General features: G+C 44.9%; 1 protein-coding gene across 4 annotated transcripts in view; it reads right to left on the bottom strand.

The window, feature by feature from the left end:
* The window catches only part of LOC106608927 (echinoderm microtubule-associated protein-like 1), a 90,085-nt gene that overhangs the window by 7,969 nt on the left and 55,019 nt on the right, over positions 1-27,097 (bottom strand). For 2 of the 4 annotated variants that reach the window (XM_014207439.2, XM_014207194.2), the window contains exons 3-14: positions 25,610-25,742; positions 16,147-16,278; positions 15,831-15,859; positions 13,443-13,469; positions 10,372-10,501; positions 7,858-8,007; positions 5,723-5,792; positions 5,469-5,579; positions 5,266-5,361; positions 4,815-4,949; positions 4,251-4,350; positions 3,200-3,351 (exon numbers count right to left, since the gene is read on the bottom strand). In XM_014207439.2, coding sequence (XP_014062914.1) covers positions 3,200-3,351; positions 4,251-4,350; positions 4,815-4,949; positions 5,266-5,361; positions 5,469-5,579; positions 5,723-5,792; positions 7,858-8,007; positions 10,372-10,501; positions 13,443-13,469; positions 15,831-15,859; positions 16,147-16,278; positions 25,610-25,742 — 1,265 coding nt within the window. The remainder of the gene's footprint in view (positions 1-3,199; positions 3,352-4,250; positions 4,351-4,814; positions 4,950-5,265; positions 5,362-5,468; positions 5,580-5,722; positions 5,793-7,857; positions 8,008-10,371; positions 10,502-13,442; positions 13,470-15,830; positions 15,860-16,146; positions 16,279-25,609; positions 25,743-27,097) is intronic. The other 2 variants (XM_014207284.2, XM_014207360.2) reach the window with 2 other exon arrangements.

Raw genomic sequence — 27,097 nt, 5'->3', positions numbered from 1 at the left:
CATTGGTATTATTGTTTCCATCATATAAAATACATGTACAGTGCATTCAGAAAGTATTCAGACCCCTTCACTTTTTCAACATTTTGTTACGTTACAGCCTTATTCTAAAATTGATTCAATTGTTCCCCCCCCCCCTCATCAATCTACACACAATACCCCAAAATGACAAAGAAAAAAAATGTTTTTTAGACATTTGTGCAAATGTATAACAAATTTAAAACTTAAATATCACATTTACATAAGTATTCAGACCCTTTACTCAGTACTTTGTTGAAGCAACTTAGGCAGCGATTACAGCCTCAAGTCTTCTTGGGTATGACGCTACAAGCTTGGCACACCTGTATTTGGGGAGTTTCTCCCATTCTTCTCTGCAGATCATCTCAAGCTCTGTCAAGTTGGATGGGGAGCGTTGCAACACAGATATTTTCATTTCTCTCCAGAGAGTGGCCCAGGCTCTGGCTGTTGGAAGGCAAACCTTCGCCCCAGTCTGACGTCCTGAGCACTATGGAGCAGGTTTACATCAAGGATCTCTCTGTAGTTTGCTCTGTTCATCTTTCCCTTGATCCTGACTAGTCTCTCAGTCCCTGCTGCTGAAAAACATCCCCACAGCATGATGCTGCCACCACCATGCTTCACCATAGGGATAGTGCCAGGTTTCCTCCAGATGTGACGCTTGGCATTCAGGCCAAAGAGTTCAATCTTGGTTTCATCAGACCAGAAAATCTTGTTTCACATGGTCTGAGAGTCCTTAAAGTGCCTTTTCGCAAACTCCAAGCGGGCTGTCATGTGCTTTTTACTGAGGAGTGGCTTCCGTCTGGCCACTCTACCATAAAGGCCTGATTGGTGTAGTGCTGCAGAGATGGTTGTTCTTCTGGAAGGTTCTCCCATCTCCACAGAGAAACTCTGGAGCTCTGTCAGAGTGACCATCGGGTTCTTGGTCACCTCCCCAATTGCTCAGTTTGGCCAGGCGGCCAGCTCTAGGAAGAGTCTTGGTGGTTCCAAACTTCTTCCATTTAAGAATGATGGAGGCCACTGTGTTCTTGGGGACCTTCAATGCTGCAGATATTTTTTGGTACCCTTCCCCAGATCTGTTCCTCGACACAATCCTGTCTCTGAGCTCTACGGGCAACTCCTTTCGACCTCATGTCTTAGTTTTTGTTCTGACATGCACTGTCAACGGTGGGACCTTATATAGACAGGTGTGTGCTTTTCCAAATCATGTCCAATCAATTTCTGTTTTCACTTTGTCATTATGGGGTATTTTGTGTAGATTGAGTAGGAAAAAAGGATTTAATCAATTTTAGAATAAGGCTTTAATGTAACAAAATGTGAAACAAGGGAAGGGGTCTGAATACTTTCCGAATGCACTGTACATGCATCAACCAAAACCCACATATTTCTGAAAAAGCTAGCATCATCTTTTGCTAAATGTGATGTGTATTCGTGAATGCCAAGCGAAGCCAGGCTTCCCCCCAAAATTGACCCCCACCCCCCCAAAAAAACATTAAATAATTTCTCTTTCATCTCTGTGTTTCATAATTTTACTTCAGTTGGCAAGAGGCTGAATGTATTGCACCGGAGAAAGCATCCGAGCGAGCAAAACAGCGGCCCTCTGTTTCAGTATATGTAGCCCATGTGTCTGACTAAAAGTCTGGACTAAAAGTGTATGACATTATTGCCACCCGTACGATTGAATACAATAGCAAGGGAAGCCAGTGAGGCATTTGGCCTCCCTTGATAATTAAAAAAATAAAATAATAGCCAATCAGTGTTGAGCTAAACCGAATGAGGTCAACTGTTAATGGTCCTGGTGCACCAAAAAGATGACAGAAAAAAGGTCATTATTGCATCTCACTGTGTCGTTGTCCTCCGGTGGCTAGGTAGCTAGCTAGATAAAATCAGCCCTTTCCTAAATTAGCTATGGATGGAGATAGGGATTTGGACTTGTGGTTTTGCTTAATTCTCCGTTCTGGCCAATAGATTATAATGGCGATTCTGATCCAACCATTAATTCATACATTTTGCCCCTGGCCTGAGAGGATGGACGTTCAATATGTAGCTAGATGTAGTAGGCTAATGTTAACTAGCTGGCTCATCATTGCCCATGAAAGGAAGTTAGGCTAGCGAGCAAGCATTTTAGCCAGGTAGTCTAGGACAACAAAAACTAAAAGAGTGTACTGTATGACAGAGTGATAGACCATTTCGGCAACATGAAAGACAGGAGGATGGCATTGGCGTTTCTCTACAGGTAGGGTGAGTCAACATGTTTTTTCTACTTGCAAGCACGCACACAGAAATCAGTATCATGGACAGCCACATCATATTTAGCTTACGTTGATTGGACTAAATCGTTCTTGGTATCTTTAAGTTGTCACTATATTAGACTAAGCAGAGGTGATTTGATGATGTTGAATTGTTGAAGTTGAAATGGTGCTGGAATGCCGGAGGCAGAAACTGTTTTCATTGTGACTTGCGGTAACAATCCGTGGTTCTAAATCACTAGTTGTTTAGTAGTCCGAAAATGTTGTAAACATTAACCTGCTTGACCATGCTGTAGGTCATGTAAATTACATATTTTTTTACCCCAATTTCGTGGTATCCAATTGGTAGTTAGTCTTGTCTTATCGCTGCAACTCCCGTACGGACTCGGGAGAGGTGAAGGTCGAGAGACGTCCGAAACACAACCCAACCAAGCCGCACTGCTTCTTGACACAATGCCTACTTAACCCGGAAGCCAGCCGCACCAATGTGTCAGAGGAAACACTGTACACCTAGCGACCATGTCAGTGTGCACTGCGCCCAGCCTGCCACATGAGTCACTAGTGCGTGATGCGACAAGGACATCCCTATCAGCAAAACCCTCCCCTAACCCAGACAACGCTGGGTCAATTGTGCGCCTTCCCATAGGTCTCCCAGTCGCGAACCCAGAATCTCTAGTGGCACAGCTAGCACTGCGATGCAGTGCCTTAGACCACTGTGCCACTCGGGAGGCCATATAACTGTTTGTGACATGCAATATTTACTCTAGTTTTGTGATGAAACAAATGTGTGGTTGACTTTATTCTGCCGCTGTGTGACTTTTTGTTGTCTCGGTGGCGTATGAACTAACAGGTTATAGAGAAAACAACACAATTGTCACGCTTTTTTTTCTGGCTTGGCTGCCCAAGTGATTTTACCCACACACTGCTACTGATCTCACCTCAACCGATTGTATCTGCTGGTAGCTCCCATCCCAAGAGATGAGTTTCCGATCTTTTCCCCCAGACACCAGTGTGCCACTCCTCAACATACACAGCGCAAAGATGCTCCCATCGTGTGCGCCCTGGATGGCATGGCTAATTCGATTAGTGCCTGCATGACAGAGAGAAAGACAGAACACCCTTGGAGAAGGCAGAAGATAGTGGTTTGTTCTACCTCACAACACATGTTCTTCTCACAAGACAGGCCTTGTTGTTCTATTCTAGGCATGACCCTGTTCTGACCCTAGCAATATGACAACTCTCTCATAATAAAGAGCCTTTGATGCGCCAAAACATCTGACATCAGCAGCAAAGCCCATGCGTAAGAGATACAAACTTTGAAAACAACAGGATGGGCAGCTGGGGTAGGATAAATACTCAGCAGGTTTGTTTCATTCGCTTCGCTTTGAAAATAAAACATAAAAAAACATTCCATAATTGTATTTTCTCTTCTACCAGGTAAGTTGACTAAGAACACATTCTCATTTACAGCAACAACCTGGGGAATAGTTTCAGGGGAGAGGATTAGGTGGCCATGACAGTATGAGGGCCAGATTGGGAATTTAACCAGGACACCAGGGTTAACACCTTTACTCTTAGTGCAATGGGATCTTTAATGACCTCAGAGAGTCAGGACAACCATTTAACGTCCCATCCGAAAGACAGCACCCTACACAGGGAACCGTCCCAATCACTGCCCTGGGATATTTTTTAGACCAGAGGAAAGAGTGCCACCTACTGGCCCTCCAACACCACTTCCAGCAGCATCTGGTCTCCCATCCAGGGAGTGACCAGGACCAACCCTGCTTAGCTTCAGAAACAAGCCAGCAGTGGGATGCAGGGTGATAGGCTGCTGGCTCTTCAAGGTGTATGCGTGGAACTTGTGAGGTGTTAATACCCCAGAATTTTGATGTATGTGAGCTTTGCTTATTATTTCACTTTCCTTATAGCTGACATAAAGTGTAGTAAAGAGTTGACTTTACATTTCAATCTATTGAATGACAATTTTACCTTTCCCCCACACCAGTATATTTCCACTTGAGTCTCCAGTTATGGTGTCTCCATTTTCTGAAAAAGTCACACTCAAGACAAACTTGGGCTTCTCTTGTTTCTGTAAGAAATATAAATATGGCTTTATTTACTTGGGGGGTAGAGAAAGAACTGAATTGCAGACATGCAGCTTCACTAAACACTACAGAACCTTCTCTAACATGGGGTAAAGAACTAAAGCAACACAGAGAGTCCTTGCTACATCGACTTTGGCAAAAGAAAGCGTCTGCTAAATGGCGTAAATCATATTGATTTTGACAAATACATTTTATCCTAAAACTCAAGATTATCTAGCAGATGAACATAAAGATGGTATAAATAAGAGATCTATAATAAATAAGAGGTATAAATAAGAGATCTATAATAAATAAGAGGTATAAATAAGAGATCTATAATAAATAAGAGGTATAAATAAGAGATCTATAATAAATAAGAGGTATAAATAAGAGATCTATAATAAATAAGAGGTATAAATAAGAGATCTATAATAAATAAGAGGTATAAATAAGAGATCTCAAGTCGTACCTCAAACAAGCCTTGCTTCTTGACAAGGGTACCTCTTTCCAGAGTCCAGAAGTAGAGGTGGGACTTCCCACACGTGACTATGATGTTGGTGTCGGTGGGGTGGAAGTCGGCAGCGAACACTCCCTCGTTGGAACACTGTACCGGGGACAGAAAGAGTCATGGTTACTGGTGTTTCAGAGTGCCTCTGTTTTAGGGGCAATGTGAACATTCTGAGGCTATGGCTGAACATTCACCTTACAAATCATCAGAGCATTTCAAATGTCTATGAGGATATATAGAGCAACTCAAAAGCCAGGTAAGCTTTTCCTGATCCCCAAGCTAATGCCTAGAATTTAGCTCAAAGGGCTAACACCAGGTTCAAACCCCAGGTCACACACAAACACACACACTCGTACGCACACACTCGCACACATGCACGCGCACACACGTACACATACACGCAGACACTCACCTTGACGTCAGCCAGTCTCTCCTCTCTCTGCCAGTCCCACACGGAGAGTACGTGGTCGCTGGATTCATCTACTGCACACAGCGTGTTGCCTCCGTTCTGCACAGACCAACAGAGAGAGGGATCAGCCCTGTCCTCACTTATTTAACAAAGCTTTTCTGACCAGTTAAAGCTACGATTGTTTTCATCAAGGGTCCATAGCTTACCGATTTTGAGAAGGCGAGGCAAACCAGGGCGCGGTCAAAGAAGGCTGTTCCCAGAACGTGGAGGGTGTTGAGACTCACTGAGTCCCAAACCCGCACATGAGGAGCCAACTGCTGTCAGCACACACACACACATACACACACACACACACACACACACACACACACACACACACACACACACACATTATTTCTAATCATGAAATAAGTGAAGTGATCATAGATTTAAAGTTAAGTGACAATGAGAGGTCCCTTACTTTGCCATCAGAGGAGGTGCCTGCCACCTGTCCCGTTGCTATGGTGATTTTATCAGGATGGACAGCCAGGCTATAGGAACAGAGAGACGGCAAACACTTTGAACATCTGAATGGCCGATTTGAACAATGAAGAAAAACCACAGAGACCTTAAAGCAGATCAAAGAGAAATGTTTTGTGTCTGACGAAACTGTGAGTTGCTATCATATTATGTCGTTCTGTCAAACTCAAGGTCATGGGGTTTCGTTACAGGACGTCATGTCTGATTTGATTCTTACTGATGTTGACAAGGCTCCTCCCTCTTCTATTACTGATGGCAGATAGTACACTACAGAAGGGCACTACAGAAGGGCACTACAGAGGGACACTACAGATGGACACTACAGAAGGAAACTGCATAAGGGCACTGCATAAGGGTGTTACATAAGGTCACTACAGAAGGGCACTACAGAAGGACACTACAGAAGGGCACTACAGAAGGACACTACAGAAGGACACTACAGAAGGACACTACAGAAGGACACTACATTAAATCAAATCAAATCAAATGTATTTATATAGCCCTTCGTACATCAGCTGATATCTCAAAGTGCTGTACAGAAACTCAGCCTAAAACCCCAAACAGCAAGCAATGCATGTGAAAGAAGCACGGTGGCTAGGAAAAACTCCCTAGGAAAAACTCCCTAGAAAGGCCAAAACCTAGGAAGAAACCTAGAGAGGAACCAGGCTATGAGGGGTGGCCAGTCCTCTTCTGGCTGTGCCGGGTGGATATTATAACAGAACATGGTCAAGATGTTAAAATGTTCATAAATGACCAGCATGGTCAAATAATAATAATCATAGTAGTTGTCGAGGGTGCAACAGAAGGACACTACAGAAGAACACTACAGAAGAACACTACAGAAGGACACTACAGAAGGACACTACAGAAAGACACTACAGAAGGACACTACAGAAGGACACTACAGAAGGACACTACAGAAAGACACTACAGAAGGACACTACAGAAGGACACTACAGAAAGACACTACATTAAGACACTACAGAAGGACACTACAGAAGGACACTACAGAAGGACACTACAGAAGGACACTACAGAAAGACACTACATTAAGACACTACAGAAGGACACTACAGAAGGGCACTACGCCTTACAGAGATATAAGAGAATGTCAGAGGCGTCTGTACTACAGAGTGAGAAGAAAGCTAACGTCTCCCTGCACCCTGCCACGAAATAACTCTTATTAATTAGATGTTCATTATCAGCGTGACCCCAGGCCAACCCCTCGTCTGTTAATATGCCAGTGAGTTTTTACCTCATTATATTTCCTACCAGCCTTTTTTTCTGTCAGATAATTACCTGCCCAACACTATAACTGAGGAAAAGCAGCTGCAGACCAGCCACTCATTTACTTTAGCCTGCCTCATTATGAAGGGTTATTCCATAGGATTAGACAGGAATACTGATCAAAGCAGGTGTGCAACAAGCATCCGCATTAAGGTGTATAACAAAGCACAGCTTTTTTATAAATTAAGCCCTTCCAACTTGGAGTTGTGCTGCCTGCTTCTTTGCTTCTTCTTTGTATAGCGGAAAGATAGCAAATTATTTTAATACATTGCTTAATAAATGTTGAATACTGTCGGTCTGAGATTACTGTACATGGCAGATGGTGACAATGATTTAGGGGTTAAATAGGGCAGTGTCTCTTTTGGCATGACCTAGCAGCAGGTAACCTAGTGATTAGAGCACTGGGCCAGTAACCGAAAGGTTGCTGGATCGAATCCTCGAGCTGACAAGGTAAAAATCTGTCGTTCTGCCCCTGAGCAAGGCAGTTAACCCACTGTTCCCCGGGCGCCAAAGACGTCGATGTCGATTATGGCAGCCCCCCACACCTCTCTGATTCAGAGGGGTTGGGTTAAATGCGGAAGACACATTTCAGTTGAAGGCATTCAGTTGTACAACTGACTAGGTATCCCCCTTTCCCTTTGCCTCTCTGAATCTTAGGCCTGACTGTTTGACAAGGTGTCCAGATAAGAACATCATCACACATCAGATTAAAATGCCGTCCACTGATAGGTGACAGAACACAGCATACAGGAGAAATATAGTGTTGTGTCATATCCTGTTTCCTCTCACCACTTGATGTCATCAGTGTGACCGGTGTAGTGTCTCTGGAGCTGCTCATCCACGTTGTAGAGAACCACCACAGAAGCAATGAAGTACACCGTCTCTCCCGTGGGTAACAGGTACAGGTTAGAGCGACAGTCACGCCCCCTGTACCCATAACTGGACATTTAGGTCAAGAGCCACACAACTTCAACGGAACATCAAATGTAGCCTACATATAAACCAATCTAGAATGTCTGAATTGAATGAGGCACGTTAATAAAAGCTCTTGGGCTCCTTAGGGCCACCGTAGTCTATATTTACAACCTAATCACCCAGCATGCACCCAACCTTCCAGAGTTCCAAATGGATAATTCAGTAAGATACTGAAAGTCAGTTCTAGCCACCTTTCCTTTGTTGGAAAATTCATAGTCGCCTTCAGGCAAAACACTAGACTGAACACAGAACATTCATTGTTTCATCCTGATTCTGGTGTTTCCAGAAATAGGCTTTTTTCTATACCCAGTATAATCTCCTCTCGCTCTCTCTCTGCTGAAATGGGGGTTGATACCTTCAGGGACAGAGAGGAGGAGAAAGGAGGGAGCTGACTACATTTTCAGCTCAGCCTGCTGGCTTCTGAGTTTATGCAATTGCTGAATGCAAGAAAGCAGGGTTTGTATTTCAGTATGCAGTAGAGATGAGTAGGAAATAAATATCTATTGGAACATCCAGGAGATGTGACCTTTCATTCACAGCTGTGCAATCTGAATGTTACTTAGCAATACATTGGGGATACATCTTACAATGCATCTCTGGCCTGAAAGCGTAGATTTTCAAGCCTACTGTTATGAACATACACTACCGTTCAAAAGTTTGGGGTCACTTAGAAATTTGTTTTTGAAAGAAAAGCAAAAAAAAATTGGCCATTAAAATAACATCAAATTGATCAGAAACACAGTGTAGACATTGTTAATGTTGTAAATGACTATTGTAGCTGGAAACGGCAGATTTTTAAAATGGAATATCTACATAGGCGTACAGAGGCCCATTATCAGCAACCATCACTCCAGTGTTCCAATGGCACGTTGTGTTAGCTAGTCCAAGTTTATAATTTTAAAAGGATAATTGATCATGAGATAACCCTTTTGCAATTATGTTAGCACAGCTGAAAACTTTTGTTCTGATGAAAGAAGCAATAAAACTGGCCTTCTTTAGACTAGTTGAGTATCTGGAGCATTAGCATTTGTGGGTTCGATTACAGGCTCAAAATGGCCAGAAACAAAGAACTTTCTTCTGAAATTCATCAGTCTATTCTTGTTCTGAGAAAGGAAGGCTATTCCATGCGAGAAATTGCCAAGAAACTGAAGATCTCGTACAACGCTGTGTACTGTGTATTCCCTTCACAGAATAGAGCAAACAGGCTCTAACCAGAATAGAAAGAGGAGTGGGAGGCCCCAGTGCACAATTGAGCAAGCGGACAAGTACATTAGAGTGTCTAGTTTGAGAAACAGATGCCTCACAAGTCCTCAACTGGCAGCTTCATTAAATAGTACCTGCAAAACACCAGTCTCAACGTCAACAGTGAAGAGGCAACTCCAGGATGCTGGCCTTCTAGGCAGAGTTACAAAGAAAAAGCAATTTCTCAGACTGGGCAATAAAAAGAAAAGATTAAGATGGGCAAAAGAACACAGGCACTGTACAGAGGAACTCTGCCTAGAAGGCCAGCATCCTGGAGTCGCCTCTTCACTGTTGACATTGAGACTGGTGTTTTGCAGGTACTATTTAATGAAGCTGCCAGTTGAGGACTTGTGAGGCATCTGTTTCTCAAACTAGACACTCTAATGTACTTGTCCTCTTGCTTAGTTGTGCACTGGGGCCTCCCACTCCTCTTTCTATTCTGGTTAGAGCCTGTTTGCGCTGTTCTGTGTAGGGAATAGTACACAGCGTTGTATGAGATCTTCAGTTTCTTGGCAATTTCTTGCATGGAATAGCCTTCATTTCTCAGAACAAGAATAGACTGAGTTTCAGAAGAAAGTTTTTTGTTTCTGGCCATTTTGAGCCTGTAATTGAACCCACAAATGCTGATGCTCCAGATACTCAACTAGTCTAAAGAAGGCCAGTTTTATTGTTTCTTTAATCAGAACAACAGTTTTCACCTGTGCTAACATAATTGCAAAATGGTTTTCTAATGAACCTTTTAAAATTATGAACTTGGATTAGGTAACACAACGTGCCATTGGAACACAGGAGTGATGGTTGCTGATAATGGGCCTCTGTATGCCTATGTAAATATTCCATTAAAAAACTCTGCCGTTTCCAGCTACAATAGTCATTTACAACATTAACAATGTCTGCACTGTATTTCTGATCAATTTGATGTTATTTTAATGAAAAAAAAGACATTTCTAAGTGACCCCAAACTTTTGAACGGTAGTGTACGTTGAGAGTTGTAACGCCATTCATCAGTTTCTTATCTTTTGAAATATAAATTTTCTATTGGCCGTCCATATTTGAAAATGACCCCACAGCAGTGAAAAAGGATACACCCAGTCCAGTTTGAGCTTCTTGTTTGGCAGGTCTGATTTGGCTTCCAGGCAGTAGGTCTCAACAAGGTCTTTAGCCATGTACATGGTGATGGGTCGTCCCTTCAAATACATTTTCACATATCCTTCCTCTGAAAGAAGCAACAGACATTATCAGTGGACAATTTGTCATGACTCATTGGTAACGAGGAGGAGTGTTTGTGATGGTGAGAACAGTGTATGAAAGGAGCGAGAATAAAGAGGGGTGTAGAGACTCTTGAGAATAAAGAGGGGTGTAGAAACTTGAGAATGAAAGAGGGGTGTAGAAACTTGAGAATGAAAGAGGGGTGTAGAGACTTGAGAATGAAAGAGGGGTGCAGAGCAGTGGGGGCTGTTGAAGGGAGGACGGCTCATAATATTGTCTGGAAAGGAGTGAATGGAATGGCATCAAACACATGGAACCCACGGAAACCATGTATTTGATGTGTTTGATACAATTCCACTCACTCCACTCCATCCACTACCACGAGCCTGTCCTCCCCAATTAAGGTGCCACCAACTTCCTGTGGTGTAGAGATGATGAGAATGAAAGAGGGGTGTAGAGATGATCAATAGTTTAGATGGGTGTAGAGACGATCAATAGTTTAGAGGGGTGTAGAGACAATCAATAGTTTAGAGGGGTGTAGAGACGATCAATAGTTTAGAGGGGTGTAGAGACGATCAATAGTTTAGAGGGGTGTAGAGATGATCAACAGTTTAGAGGGGTGTAGAGATGATCAATAGTTTAGAGGGGTGTAGAGATGATCAATAGTTTAGAGGGGTGTAGAGATGATCAATAGTTTAGAGGGGTGTAGAGATGATCAATAGTTTAGAGGGGTGTAGAGATGATCAATAGTTTAGAGGGGTGTAGAGATGATCAATAGTTTAGAGGGGTGTAGAGATGATCAATAGTTTAGAGGGGTGTAGAGATGATCAATAGTTTAGAGGGGTGTAGAGATGATCAATAGTTTAGAGGGGTGTCATGGTTATGAGATGTTGATATACATTTTAAAAATGAAAAGTTTTAAAGGAGTGAATGCATTTAGTAAAGGAAATTATAGATCAGAAAAACACAGAGATAGATAGGCTTTAATTTTCCTTTTATTCAGATAATAACAACGAATGATGCAAAATGAACAGAGAAGACAACATGCATAGGGTCACGGTGCCACAGCAAGGGAAGCAAAAACAACCAAGAAGAAAAAAACCTGAAAATAAAACATAAAACATGACGGTCATGGAAAGGAATGCTTTTTCAAGTCCATTTTTACAAGTTTAACACTGAACTCTTTTTCAATCTAATGCCAAGAGCTGGTATAGGTCTAGCTTAGTAACAGATTTGGAAGTACTGGCTAGGTGATTTGACGGGGCTCCTGTAGTTCGGAGTGTCTAAAGGAGAGTGGCTAACTGACTTTCTCAGGGGGATGGTGAACATCGGGGTCTTCCTGACTCCAGTGGACCTGACAGACTTGTCAGCTGTGTGGGGAGCGGTGGAGCGGCCAGACATGGCTGCTACGCTTGATTTGGGCGCCTCAGCGGTTCCAGTCCTTTTCCACGGGCGGGACAGATATATCTGCACGGTTACTAGGTAGGTTAGGTGGAAGAGTTGGAAATGGGGCCAGTGGGAAGGAGGAGGAGGGGTCAGTAGAATATATCCAAGTTAGATTTGATTGACAACTTGCTCTTCTGCTACAATGGACGACCACAAAACACGGGACTGGTACGAGACAAGCTACCGTATGTACTGGTTTACAACCGCTGGTGGGCTAAACTACTGGGGCTCTCACTCTTCAAGTTACGCTTGAGACTTTTACTAAAAGAGTGCATTAGTGGCTCAACATATAACTAATGTCTATGATAAACATGAGACAGTAAAGCATCTCCTTTTTTATCTACTTTAGCTGGCATCAGGGTGAATAACATTCATCTTTAAATATGTTCACTTGACCTACCATGCTTTTCTTATGTATTTTTAAATGTTTTATTTTTTGTTGTTGCCACTGACAGCATCGAATTTGTCACAAGGACCATGAGTTTCACGAGAGTCTGCTTCCAAACATGTCTCTTTCATCTTTCTTTAGCCAGGCTTGTGGAAATTGGGCATAAGCTGTCCATCAAACACTCCATACTGAAGGCCATGCAAGAGAAGGCAACTCCAAAAAGACTTCAAAAGCAAAGACATTGTAATGCAAACAGCCCTTTTCAGGATACGTGATTCCAACACAAGACATTTGGCTTGTTGTGCTCTGAAAAGGGGGCTCTTAGGAGATCAGGGTGCACTGCAGGAAATATTTGGTGGGGTTCCTATGGTGACTAGGACAAAAGAGAGCTGTGTGGCTGTGAGCAAACATATCTAGAATGTGGCAATTCCACACTAAGCTTAACAGCTAGTCTAAAAGCATCACTGCAATCAACCAGACACAGTTCAGACTCAGTGTATTAGAGCATAGTTTCCCAAACTCTGCACTATAACTACACAGCTGATTCAAATAATCGTCTCATCATCAAGCTTTGATTATTTGAATCAGCTGTGTAGTGCTGGGGCAAAAACCAAAACATGTACCCAGAGGGGGCCCAAAGACCGAGTTTGGGAAACTCTGTGTTAGAGTGTGTATATTAGTCCACAGCTGGCTGACATGTTGGGGAGGGATACTATCACACTCACTGTCAACCCAAACCCACCCGTGCCATGGGGCTGCTCTCTGTGCATTGGGCCTATGACTCACAGGCAAAAGGAGTCAGTCAGTAGCCTATACTGTACGTTCTCGCACGAGACAAGAACAATAGCTGTAGTCTAAGTCTAATAGCTCCAGGTATGTGTAACGTAATATCCTGCCGACTACGCCATATTGTGATATGGAGGGGTCTTAGCTACCACACTATTTCATTGGGTGCAATTCCCATGATGGTGGCGTAGTGTGTCAGATAACAACACCCCCCCCCCATGCCACATACGGCTCCTTTATGCGTAGATTAACTATTTGTCTAAGGCTTTAGGAGAACACAATGTCCAGAGAGCTGCTAACGTAAGGGGGCTTGAGGACCAAAACATACCTTTGCAGTGTGTCACTCGTCGCATCCCTTGTGAGTTCAGAGAGAAGGGAACAGAAGGACCAGGTGAGGTTTTGCTTCCTGTTCCTGACCTGGACTTCCTGTTCCTGACCTGGATTTACTCATCATTGGGACTTCTTCCACTTCCTCCGTTTTATGCAAGAGCATTGACAACACTTAGGCTATTGTGCTTGAGGTATTTTCTGTTTGAATCTAGACAAATCATCCATCCATCTATCCATCTGATCTACCAGTCTGATCTACCCATCTGATCTACCAGTCTGATCTACCCATCTGATCTACCAGTCTGAACAGGAGCATCTGACCATTTCACATAGGCCACAGGCTAAGCATGTAGTGTTTCTGTTACTTGTTCGGTCCTTATGGATTTGTGGAAGATTAGATGGGCTGCAGAGAGATTCTAATCAACAGAAAACAATTCCACAGATTATATGAAGGAACAGTGTCCATTGGGACTATTCAGATTATATGAAGGAATAGTGTCCATTGGGACTATTCAGTTTATATGAAGGAACAGTGTCCATTGGGACTATTCAGATTATATGAAGGCACAGTGTCCATTGGGACTATTCAGATTATATGAAGGCACAGTGTCCATTGGGACTATTCAGATTATATGAAGGCACAGTGTCCATTGGGACTATTCAGATTATATGAAGGCACAGTGTCCATTGGGACTATTCAGATTATATGAAGGAACAGTGTCCATTGGGACTATTCAGATTATATGAAGGCACAGTGTCCATTGGGACTATTCAGATTATATGAAGGCACAGTGTCCATTTGGACTATTCAGATTATACGAAGGCACAGTGTCCATTGGGATTATTCAGGCATCATCTCGATAGCTGTTATGTGTAATCAGTTATTTGCATTGACTCGTTGACTTCTTCTTAAGGTTGAAGGTTTATGACACTACCCTGGGACTGTGCTGGTCTGATCAGGCTATTATAGACAATAATTGATTCATATCATCAACAAGGATATGTTGGTGCCAGTGCATTTTCTCTGCTGATCAGCACCCACTATCTTGCTGGAATTAAACCTCAGCCACAGTAAGGTTCAGCAAGAATCAACCCCCAGCCACAGTAAGGTTCAGCAAGAATCAACCCCCAGCCACAGTAAGGTTCAGCAAGAATCAACCCCCAGCCACAGTAAGGTTCAGCAAGAATCAACCCCCAGCCACCGTAAGGTTCAGCATGAATCAACCCCCAGCCACCGTAAGGTTCAGCATGAATCAACCCCCAGCCACTGTAAGGTTCAGCATGAATCAACCCCCAGCCACTGTAAGGTTCAGCATGAATCAACCCCCAGCCACAGTAAGGTTCAGCATGAATCAACCCCCAGCCACAGTAAGGTTCAGCATGAATCAACCCCCAGCCACAGTAAGGTTCAGCATGAATCAACCCCCAGCCACCGTAAGGTTCAGCATGAATCAACCCCCAGCCACAGTAAGGTTCAGCATGAATCAACCCCCAGCCACAGTAAGGTTCAGCATGAATCAACCCCCAGCCACAGTAAGGTTCAGCAAGAATCAACCCCCAGCCACTGTAAGGTTCAGCATGAATCAACCCCCAGCCACTGTAAGGTTCAGCATGAATCAACCCCCAGCCACAGTAAGGTTCAGCATGAATCAACCCCCAGCCACTGTAAGGTTCAGCATGAATCAACCCCCAGCCACTAAGGTTCAGCATGAATCAACCCCCAGCCACTGTAAGGTTCAGCATGAATCAACCCCCAGCCACTAAGGTTCAGCATGAATCAACCCCCAGCCACTGTAAGGTTCAGAGGGGTGATGATCAATCAGGGAGAATTTCACCAGATAAATCAGCCTAATGGGATACAGCAATCTAATTTACACAGTGATCAATACCACTCTGGAGATCTCATAATGTAAAACGTGTAGTACAGGTGTATTACTCCAGGTAAGGAAAGGAAAAAGGAAATCAGATGACAATGGAGGTTAAAATGCTTCATCGGAATTTATGTGAGGATGGAAGAGGTTATGGAAGGTTGGATGATTAATGGTTTGGAGGATTAATGTTTTCAACACGTGACAACAGAAACGTCACCGCTGTACATCACAGCACATCACAGAACAGCCTTGAGTGGTAGTCTGTGAGCTGAGAATTAATCAAGTGAGCAAAAGTGGTTGAAATTACGTCATTACAACGTCATTACAACCAAACTTGTGTCACTATGACGTCATTGCGACCAGTTTGGCCCGATGGGGTAGGAGGAGCTAACTTTAACCTGCAAAGAACATGTAACATACCGTACAATTGTTTTGCACGTCTGTTAAACAATCCTGACCAATTGAATTAGCCCTCTAACTCACAGGGAGCTGATTAGAGTACCGTTGGTTCTTACCTGTATTGAAAACGGGCTCCTTCTGTTTGCTGCAGGGTGGAAGGGAAAAAAAGCTGTGTCAACACTTCCCGTCACTGCGACCAGGTATGTTCAATCAAGCGCAGATAAAGTATTTGAATGATAACTAACACTAATTGAACCCAGGGTCATGTGCAGTAGGGTGAAACGTTTTGAAACCAACTGAAACGGGTAGGTTTCCAATAAGAAAGGCTTGTTTTAGTTTTAGGTTTAAAAACATTTCACTGCGGTGTGCCCTACTGAACACTACCCAGGTCTGGCTGTGAAGGACCAGTCATTGTTGTTATGCTGGCTGTACCTTTCGCTGGCTCTCTTGCCGCTGGAGTTGCTCCCGGTGGAGCCGGCACGGGTGCGGTTACTCTTGGAGTCGCCGCTGTCTTTGCGCGTCAGCGTACTCATCGTTTCGTTGGAGTTGGTTCTCCTCACAGTGCTGGGGAGAGATGGTCAAATGGACGATAAAATTACCTGATGGTGCCTTTTAAATGAATACAGCTGCTTTAAAAGATATCGTCCAAGGAATGATGTTTCTAAGGCGCATCAGGAGTACTTCTTTACTTGTCTGTAAACTATTGAAATGAACACCCAAGATGTCTCTCTCTGGGGAAGAGATGGTAAAGTAGATGATAAAATGACTGAATGGTAAAAGAGAGAAGATTTAAAAAAACATGAGCTGGCACACCCCCAGATAAATTATTTTGTGAGGAGGTGCTGACTAACGGCGAATAAACTATAAACTATCAAAATAAAGAGAGTCACACACACTCCATATATAAACTCCCAGTAATGTATTTAGTATTATTTGGTAAATACCCAATAAATTACTGGGAGTATCTGTTACAAGCCCTCATATGTTCTTGTTAAGTACAGACCATGATAGAACACCAAAGGAAGGCCCTATGCTAGAAAACCAGATTACTGATCCATGACAGAGAGAGACTTTTTCCTCTCTTTCCGCTGTGGACACATTTGTGAGGAGGGTATTAGAGGAGATGGTTGAAACGTGTCAAAAGGCTGCCCATTCAAATGCCTGCACAAAGGAAGGGCCTTATCAGCAGTCCATTGGCTAGAATGGCTTCCAGGCTCAAGTCTAATCCGGCATACAAAACCAAAGTCCATTCAATCTTGCCGTTGGGGCTGATGTTATCCCTCTGAAACAGGGTCCGGGGATGTGTGTGTGTGTGTTGTGTGTGTGGGGTGGAGGGGGTCTTTGTTAGTTGAGGTATGTCAGGCAGCAGGCACACCTCGATCAGGAATGGAGTTAATTAGGCCATGGGGACTTTATTTAAATATTTTGCCAACATTGGTGGGCATGGGAGCAGCACCTAATGTAGTTGATCTAATCAACACACACACATGGTTACTGGTGAGACTGGGACTGGGGGGTTAGGGCCAGACAGACTGGAGAGACTGGGACTAGGGGGTTAGGGCCAGACAGACTGGAGACACTGGGTCTGGGGGGTTAGGGCCAGACAGACTGGAGAGACTGGGTCTGGGGGTTTAGGGCCAGACAGACTGGAGACACTAGGTCTGGGGGGTTAGGGTCAGACAGACTGGAGAGACTGGGTCTGGGGGGTTAGGGTCAGACAGACTGGAGAGACTGGGACTAGGGGTTAGGGCCAGACAGATGGAGAGACTGGGTCTGGGGGGTTAGGGCCAGACAGATGGAGAGACTGGGTCTGGGGGGTTAGGGTCAGACAAAGGAGAGACTGGGTCTGGGGGGTTAGGGTCAGACAGACTGGTGAGACTGGGTCTGGGGGTTAGGGCCAGACAGACTGGAGAGACTGGGTCTGGGGGGTTAGGGCCAGACAGATGGAGAGACTGGGTCTGGGGGGTTAGGGCCAGACAGACTGGAGACACTAGGTCTGGGGGGTTAGGGCCAGACACACTGGAGAGACTGGGTCTGGGGGTTAGGGTCAGACAGACTGGTGAGACTGGGTCTGGGGGGTTAGGGTCAGACAGACTGGAGAGACTGGGTCTGGGGGGTTAGGGTCAGACAGACTGGAGAGACTGGGACTAGGGGGTTAGGGCCAGACAGATGGAGAGACTGGGTCTGGGGGGTTAGGGCCAGACAGATGGAGAGACTGGGTCTGGGGGGTTAGGGTCAGACAGATGGAGAGACTGGGTCTGGGGGGTTAGGGCCAGACAGACTGGAGACACTAGGTCTGGGGGGTTAGGGTCAGACAGACTGGAGAGACTGGGTCTGGGGGGTTAGGGCCAGACAGATGGAGAGACTGGGTCTGGGGGGTTAGGGCCAGACAGATGAAGAGACTGGGTCTGGGGGGTTAGGGCCAGACAGACTGGAGACACTAGGTCTGGGGGGTTAGGGTCAGACAGACTGGAGAGACTGGGTCTGGGGGGTTAGGGCCAGACAGATGGAGAGACTGGGTCTGGGGGGTTAGGGCCAGACAGATGAAGAGACTGGGACTAGGGGTTAGGGCCAGACAGATGGAGAGACTGGGTCTGGGGGTTAGGGCCAGACAGACTGGAGAGACTGGGTCTGGGGGGTTAGGGCCAGACAGACTGGAGAGACTGGGTCTGGGGGGTTAGGGCCAGACAGACTGGAGAGACTGGGTCTGGGGGTTAGGGCCAGACAGATGGAGAGACTGGGTCTGGGGGTTAGGGTCAGACAGACTGGAGAGACTGGGTCTGGGGGGTTAGGGCCAGACAGATGGAGAGACTGGGTCTGGGGGGTTAGGGCCAGACAGATGGAGAGACTGGGTCTGGGGGGTTAGGGCCAGACAGACTGGAGAGACTGGGTCTGGGGGGTTAGGGTCAGACAGACTGGAGAGACTGGGACTAGGGGGTTAGGGCCAGACAGATGGAGAGACTGGGTCTGGGGGGTTAGGGCCAGACAGATGGAGAGACTGGGTCTGGGGGTTTAGGGTCAGACAGACTGGAGAGACTGGGTCTGGGGGGTTAGGGCCAGACAGACTGGAGAGACTGGGTCTGGGGGTTAGGGTCAGACAGACTGGTGAGACTGGGTCTGGGGGGTTAGGGCCAGACAGACTGGAGAGACTGGGTCTGGGGGGTTAGGGCCAGACAGACTGGTGAGACTGGGTCTGGGTGGTTAGGGTCAGACAGACTGGAGAGACTGGGTCTGGGGGGTTAGGGTCAGACAGACTGGAGAGACTGGGTCTGGGGGTTAGGGTCAGACAAAGGAGAGACTGGGTCTGGGGGGTTAGGGTCAGACAGACTGGTGAGACTGGGTCTGGGGGGTTAGGGTCAGACAGACTGGTGAGACTGGGTCTGGGGGGTTAGGGTCAGACAGACTGGAGAGACTGGGTCTGGGGGGTTAGGGTCAGACAGACTGGAGAGACTGGGTCTGGGGGGTTAGGGTCAGACAGACTGGAGACACTAGGTCTGGGGGGTTAGGGTCAGACAGACTGGAGAGACTGGGTCTGGGGGGTTAGGGCCAGACAGACTGGAGAGACTGGGTCTGGGGGGTTAGGGTCAGACAGACTGGAGAGACTGGGTCTGGGGGTTAGGGCCAGACAGACTGGAGAGACTGGGTCTGGGGGGTTAGGGCCAGACAGACTGGAGAGACTGGGTCTGGGGGTTAGGGTCAGACAGACTGGAGAGACTGGGTCTGGGGGGTTAGGGTCAGACAGACTGGTGAGACTGGGTCTGGGGGTTAGGGTCAGACAGACTGGAGAGACTGGGACTAGGGGGTTAGGGCCAGACAGATGGAGAGACTGGGTCTGGGGGGTTAGGGCCAGACAGACTGGAGAGACTGGGACTAGGGGTTAGGGCCAGACAGATGGAGAGACTGGGTCTGGGGGTTAGGGCCAGACAGATGGAGAGACTGGGTCTGGGGGTTAGGGCCAGACAGACTGGAGACACTAGGTCTGGGGGTTAGGGTCAGACAGACTGGAGAGACTGGGACTGGGGGGTTAGGGTCAGACAGACTGGAGAGACTGGGACTAGGGGGTTAGGGCCAGACAGATGGAGAGACTGGGTCTGGGGGGTTAGGGCCAGACAGACTGGGTCTGGGGGGTTAGGGCCAGACAGACTGGGTCTGGGGGGTTAGGGCCAGACAGACTGGGTCTGGGGGGTTAGGGCCAGACAGACTGGGTCTGGGGGGTTAGGGCCAGACAGACTGGGTCTGGGGGGTTAGGGTCAGACAGACTGGAGAGACTGGGTCTGGGGGGTTAGGGCCAGCCAGACTGGGCCAGACAGATCATTAGGAACACCGGCTCTTTCCATGACGTAGACCGACCAGGTGAATCCAGGTGAAGCTTATCCCTTATTGATGTTCCCTGTTAAATCCACTTCGATCAGTTTAGATGAAGGGGTGAAGACAGGTTAAAGAAGGATTTTTAATCCTTGATAAAATTGAGACATGGATTGTGTACATGTTGCCATTCAGAGGGTGAATGGGCAAGACAAAATATTGAAATGCCTTTGAACGGGGTCTGGTAGTAAGTGCCAAGTGTACTGGTTTGAATGTGTCAATAACAGCAACGCTGCTGGGTTTTTCACGCTCAACAATTTCATGTGTGTATTAAAATGGTCCACCACCCAAAAGACATCCAGCCAACTTGACACAACTGCGGGAAGCATTTGAGTCAACATGGGCCTGTGGAATCCCTGTGCATCCCTGTGGAACACTTTTGACACTTTTGACCATGACCTGACCAATTGAGGCTGTTCTGAGGGCAAAAGGAGGTGCAACTCAATATTAGGAAGGTGTTCTTAATGTTTACACTCAGTGTATATCACTCTAGACCTATTGATTCAGTCTGGAGAAGGTTCTTCGATACGGCATCCATATTAGGAACTCTTCCACCCTCCCTCTTCTCCTCTTTATATCAATTTACTCTAGAGTCTGTAGTCTCATCCATCCACCATCCATCCGTCAGTCCAGGATTATGATAATTTGACTCCAGGCATAACCATCAGTGGAGGAGTGCCTTTTGTTCCCCTGACAGTAGTGATTGATTACCTGTGCTCCCCTTGCCCCAGTCAGCCCCAGTCAGTTAATCGGGGCCTGGTCTCTGAATGCCACGGCGGTGAGTATGGGGATGGCTGTGACAGCACTGTCCCTTTGTTTTACCGTCCATGTAAAATGTCAATGGCTCTCCCTTCTGAGGAGGGGACATTTATGCCAGGGGGAAAATGAGATGTGGCACAGACAGGCCAAACAGTAGTAATGCAGTGAAAAGAAACAGTGTGGGTTTGTAGGAGACATAATGTGGGTTTGTAGGAGACATAATGTGGGTTTGTAGGAGACATAATGTAGGTTTGTAGGAGATATAATGTGGGTTTGTAGGAGACATAATGTGGGTTTGTAGGAGACATAATGTGGGTTTGTAGGAGATATAATGTGGGTTTGTAGGAGACATAATGTGGGTTTGTAGGAGACATAATGTGGGTTTGTAGGAGATATAATGTGGGTTTGTAGGATACATAATGTGGGTTTGTAGGATACATAATGTGGGTTTGTAGGATACATAATGTGGGTTTGTAGGAGACATAATGTGGGTTTGTAGGAGACATAATGTGGGTTTGTAGGAGACATAATGTGGGTTTGTAGGAGATATAATGTGGGTTTGTAGGAGACATAATGTGGGTTTGTAGGAGACATAATGTGGGTTTGTAGGAGATATAATGTGGGTTTGTAGGAGACATAATGTGGGTTTGTAGGAGACATAATGTGGGTTTGTAGGAGATATAATGTGGGTTTGTAGGATACATAATGTGGGTTTGTAGGAGACATAATGTGGGTTTGTAGGAGACATAATGTGGGTTTGTAGGAGACATAATGTGGGTTTGTAGGAGACATAATGTGGGTTTGTAGCAGATATAATGTGGGTTTGTAGGAGACATAATGTGGGTTTGTAGGAGATATAATGTGGGTTTGTAGGATACATAATGTGGGTTTGTTCGGCGGTCGACGTCACCGGTCTTCTAGCCATCACCGATCCCTTTTTCATGTTCCATTTGTTTTGTCTGGTTCACACACACACCTGGTTTCAGTTCCCTAATTACATGTTGTATATTTTCCCTCTGTTTCCCCCATGTCCTTGTCGGGAATTGTTTATTGTAAGTACTCGTGCTATGTGTTACTGGTGTGCTACGGGTTTTGTACCCATGTGTTTGTTGTTTTGTATGCTGTTAGTTTTATATATTAAACTGCTCCGGCTATTCACCAAGTTCTGCTCTCCTGCGTTTGACTTCCCTGCCACCAGTTACGCACCCCTTACATAATGTGGGTTTGTAGGAGACATAATGTGGGTTTGTAGGAGACATAATGTGGGTTTGTAGGAGACATAATGTGGGTTTGTAGGAGACATAATGTGGGTTTGTAGGAGACATAATGTGGGTTTACAGGAGACATAATGTGGGTTTGTGGGAGACATAATGTGGGTTTGTGGGAGACATAATGTGGATTTTTAGGAGTTATAATGTGGGTTTTTAGGAGACATAATGTGGGTTTGTCGGAGACATAATGTGGGTTTGTCGGAGACATAATGTGGATTTTTAGGAGTTATAATGTGGGTTTTTAGGAGTTATAATGTGGGTTTTTAGGAGACATAATGTGGGTTTGTGGGAGACATAATGTGGGTTTGTAGGAGACATAATGTGGGTTTGTAGGATACATAATGTGGGTTTGTAGGATACATAATGTGGGTTTGTAGGATACATAATGTGGGTTTGTAGGAGACATCATGTGGGTTTGTAGGATACATCACGTGGGTTTGTAGGAGACATAATGTGGGTTTGTAGGAGACATAATGTGGGTTTGTAGGAGACATAATGTGCGTTTGTAGGATACATAATGTGGGTTTGTAGGAGACATAATGTGGGTTTGTAGGAGACATAATGTGGGTTTGTAGGATACATAATGTGGGTTTGTAGGATACATAATGTGGGTTTGTAGGAGACATAATGTGGGTTTGTAGGAGACATAATGTGGGTATGAAGGAGATATAATGTGGGTTTGTTGGATACATAATGTGGGTATGAAGGAGACAATGTGGGTTTGTAGGAGACATAATGTGGGTTTGTAGGAGACATAATGTGGGTTTGTAGGAGACATAATGTGGGTTTGTAGGAGACATAATGTGGGTTTGTAGGAGACATAATGTGCGTTTGTAGGATACATAATGTGGGTTTGTAGGAGACATAATGTGGGTTTGTAGGAGACATAATGTGGGTTTGTAGGATACATAATGTGGGTTTGCAGGATACATAATGTGGGTTTGTAGGATACATAATGTGGGTTTGTAGGAGACATCATGTGGGTTTGTAGGATACATCATGTGGGTTTGTAGGATACATCATGTGGGTTTGTAGGATACATAATGTGGGTTTGTAGGATACATAATGTGGGTTTGTAGGAGACATAATGTGGGTTTGTAGGAGACATAATGTGGGTTTGTAGGAGACATAATGTGGGTTTGTAGGAGACATAATGTGGGTTTGTAGGAGATATAATGTGGGTTTGTAGGAGACATAATGTGGGTTTGTAGGAGACATAATGTGGGTTTGTAGGAGATATAATGTGGGTTTGTAGGAGACATAATGTGGGTTTGTAGGAGACATAATGTGGGTTTGTAGGAGATATAATGTGGGTTTGTAGGATACATAATGTGGGTTTGTAGGATACATAATGTGGGTTTGTAGGAGACATAATGTGGGTTTGTAGGAGACATAATGTGGGTTTGTAGGAGACATAATGTGGGTTTGTAGGAGACATAATGTAGGTTTGTAGGAGACATAATGTGGGTTTGTAGGAGACATAATGTGGGTTTGTAGGAGACATAATGTGGGTTTGTAGCAGATATAATGTGGGTTTGTAGGAGACATAATGTGGGTTTGTAGGAGATATAATGTGGGTTTGTAGGATACATAATGTGGGTTTGTAGGAGACATAATGTGGGTTTGTAGGAGACATAATGTGGGTTTGTAGGAGACATAATGTGGGTTTGTAGGAGACATAATGTGGGTTTGTAGCAGATATAATGTGGGTTTGTAGGAGACATAATGTGGGTTTGTAGGAGATATAATGTGGGTTTGTAGGATACATAATGTGGGTTTGTTCGGCGGTCGACGTCACCGGTCTTCTAGCCATCACCGATCCCTTTTTCATGTTCCATTTGTTTTGTCTGGTTCACACACACACCTGGTTTCAGTTCCCTAATTACATGTTGTATATTTTCCCTCTGTTTCCCCCATGTCCTTGTCGGGAATTGTTTATTGTAAGTACTCGTGCTATGTGTTACTGGTGTGCTACGGGTTTTGTACCCATGTGTTTGTTGTTTTGTATGCTGTTAGTTTTATATATTAAACTGCTCCGGCTATTCACCAAGTTCTGCTCTCCTGCGTTTGACTTCCCTGCCACCAGTTACGCACCCCTTACATAATGTGGGTTTGTAGGAGACATAATGTGGGTTTGTAGGAGACATAATGTGGGTTTGTAGGAGACATAATGTGGGTTTGTAGGAGACATAATGTGGGTTTACAGGAGACATAATGTGGGTTTGTGGGAGACATAATGTGGGTTTGTGGGAGACATAATGTGGGTTTTTAGGAGACATAATGTGGGTTTGTCGGAGACATAATGTGGGTTTGTCGGAGACATAATGTGGGTTTGTCGGAGACATAATGTGGATTTTTAGGAGTTATAATGTGGGTTTTTAGGAGTTATAATGTGGGTTTTTAGGAGACATAATGTGGGTTTGTGGGAGACATAATGTGGGTTTGTAGGAGACATAATGTGGGTTTGTAGGAGACATAATGTGGGTTTGTGGGAGACATAATGTGGGTTTGTAGGAGACATAATATGGGTTTGTAGGAAACATGATGTGGGTTTGTAGGAGACAATGTGTCGACTTAGTGGACTAATCAAATAAACACACCACAGGTGGGATGATTTCCTAAGTTGTATGATTTTTTTGTTCCGGTAGAACTGTGTATTTCAATAGTGTCCACGTATTGAGCTTTAGCGTACAACTGACTTTGACTACGTTCAACTACTCATACTGCCAGCTGGCAGCAAACCAGAGCAAAATGTGGTTGTCTGCTTGGAATACAGTCGTTACTGTTTTTATAGGATCAATTAGTCAACACTAAAACACTAGGGTTGGTTTTACTCAAAGCAAGAAAAAAATACTGTTGGAAGATATCTCATAAACTGACCCTATGTCTCATAAGCTGACCCTATGTCTCATAAACTGACATTATGTCTCATAAACTGACCCTATGTCTCATAAGCTGACCCTATGTCTCATAAACTGACCCTATGTCTCATAAGCTGACCCTATGTCTCATAAGCTGACCCTATGTCTCATAAACTGACCCTATGTCTCATAAACTGACCCTATGTCTCATAAACTGACCCTATGTCTCATAAACTGACCCTATGTCTCATAAACTGACCCTATGTCTCATAAACTGACACTATGTCTCATAAACGGACCCTATGTCTCATAAGCTGACCCTATGTCTCATAAGCTGACCCTATGTCTCATAAGCTGACCCTATGTCTCATAAACTGACCCTATGTCTCATAAGCTGACCCTATGTCTCATAAGCTGACCCTATGTCTCATAAACTGACCCTATGTCTCATAAACTGACCCTATGTCTCATAAACTGACCCTATGTCTCATAAGCTGACCCTATGTCTCATAAGCTGACCCTATGTCTCATAAACTGACCCTATGTCTCATAAACTGACCCTATATCGGGTCACGTGGTCAGGAAAACTCCTGGATTTAGGCCTACCAAAAGGTAATGGGAGCGATTTGAGCTGTTTACCTCTTGGTTGCTGTTGCAGCAGCATCCTTCCTGGAGTTGGAGAGGGACGGTAGCGTGCCACCACTTTTCTTTGGTAGGACAGTGCCGTTGTTGACCATGGGCCTTAGAGGGAGGGCAGCCATCATGGGTCTGGCTGTAAAACAAACACACACAGTAGCACAGAGTAAGTGGGGCTTTGCATTGAACCAGCTGCAACTGATGCTCTGCCCTGAACCAGCTACAACATACAGAAAATACCCACTCCTCATGGTGACAAGCTGTTGGGAACTGTCATAGTCAGGTGTGAAGTGAACGAACCAGAAATTAGATTGTGACAACAATGTAAAGGCAATCATTTATAGGAAAGGTTGAATACAATGCTTTGGAGACATCCCAGCGTTGTCATTAAATCTGATGACATTATAACCAGAAACTGATTGAAATGATGTACTTATAACATAATTTCAACCGGTTTTGCCAAGTTTGCCCCACTGGAATTGATCACACGAAAGCATATCCAATACTAGACACTTCCACTGGTCTTCTGACTCGGTCATTTTGAATGGAGATGGAAGCCAATAAACGGCCCTCGACAAGAGATGTGCAACTAATAGGCTGATGGAAATTCATGGGACTAAGCTGAGTCATGTGACTAAGTCAGCTGAGTCATGTGACTAAGTCATGTGATGACGTACTGAATGTGGCAGAGATGTTAAACTCTTGAACCTGATTAGAACTTAGCAGAAGAGTGTGTAAGTATGTCTTTACTGGTTCTGGTCCAAAAAAGACTGATGATGATAATGGAAGAAAAGCCCACTCAGGGTCAGGGTTATATGTAATATATACAGTATGCTTCTCCTGTGATCTAGTTCTGCATTTACATTTACAACATTTGGGCTGAAACAGCCTTCATCCTGACCGGTTGCATCACCGCCTGGTATGGCAACTGCTCGGCATCTGACCGTAAGGCACTACAGAGAGTAGTGCAAACAGCCCAGTACATCACTGGGGCCAAGCTTCCTGCCATCCAGGACCTCTATACCAGGCGGTGTCAGAGGAAGGCCCAAAAAATTGTCAAAGACTGTCTCTGTTACCGCACGTCAAGCAGTACAAGAGTGCCAAGTCTAGGTCCAATAGGCTCCTTAACAGCTTGTACACCCAAGCCATAAGACTGCTGAACAACTAATAAAATGGCCACCCGGACTATTTACATTGATCCCCCCCCCCCCACCGTTACTCTCTGTTTATTATCTATGAATAGTCACTTTACTCCTACCCCGACACATAGACCCCCCCCACCGTTACTCTCTGTTTATTATCTATGAATAGTCACTTTACTCCTACCCCGACACATAGACCCCCCCCACCGTTACTCTCTGTTTATTATCTATGAATAGTCACTTTACTCCTACCCCCACACATAGACCCCCCCCACCCCTGCTGCTACTCGCTGTTTATTATCTATGAATAGTCACTTTACTCCTACCCCCACACATAGACCCCCCCACC

This window comes from Salmo salar, chromosome ssa01 (assembly GCF_905237065.1).
Source record: "Salmo salar chromosome ssa01, Ssal_v3.1, whole genome shotgun sequence".
Lineage (NCBI taxonomy): Eukaryota > Metazoa > Chordata > Actinopteri > Salmoniformes > Salmonidae > Salmo > Salmo salar.
Note: the sequence above shows the minus strand (reverse complement) of the source record. Positions and strands in the feature narration are given on the sequence as shown.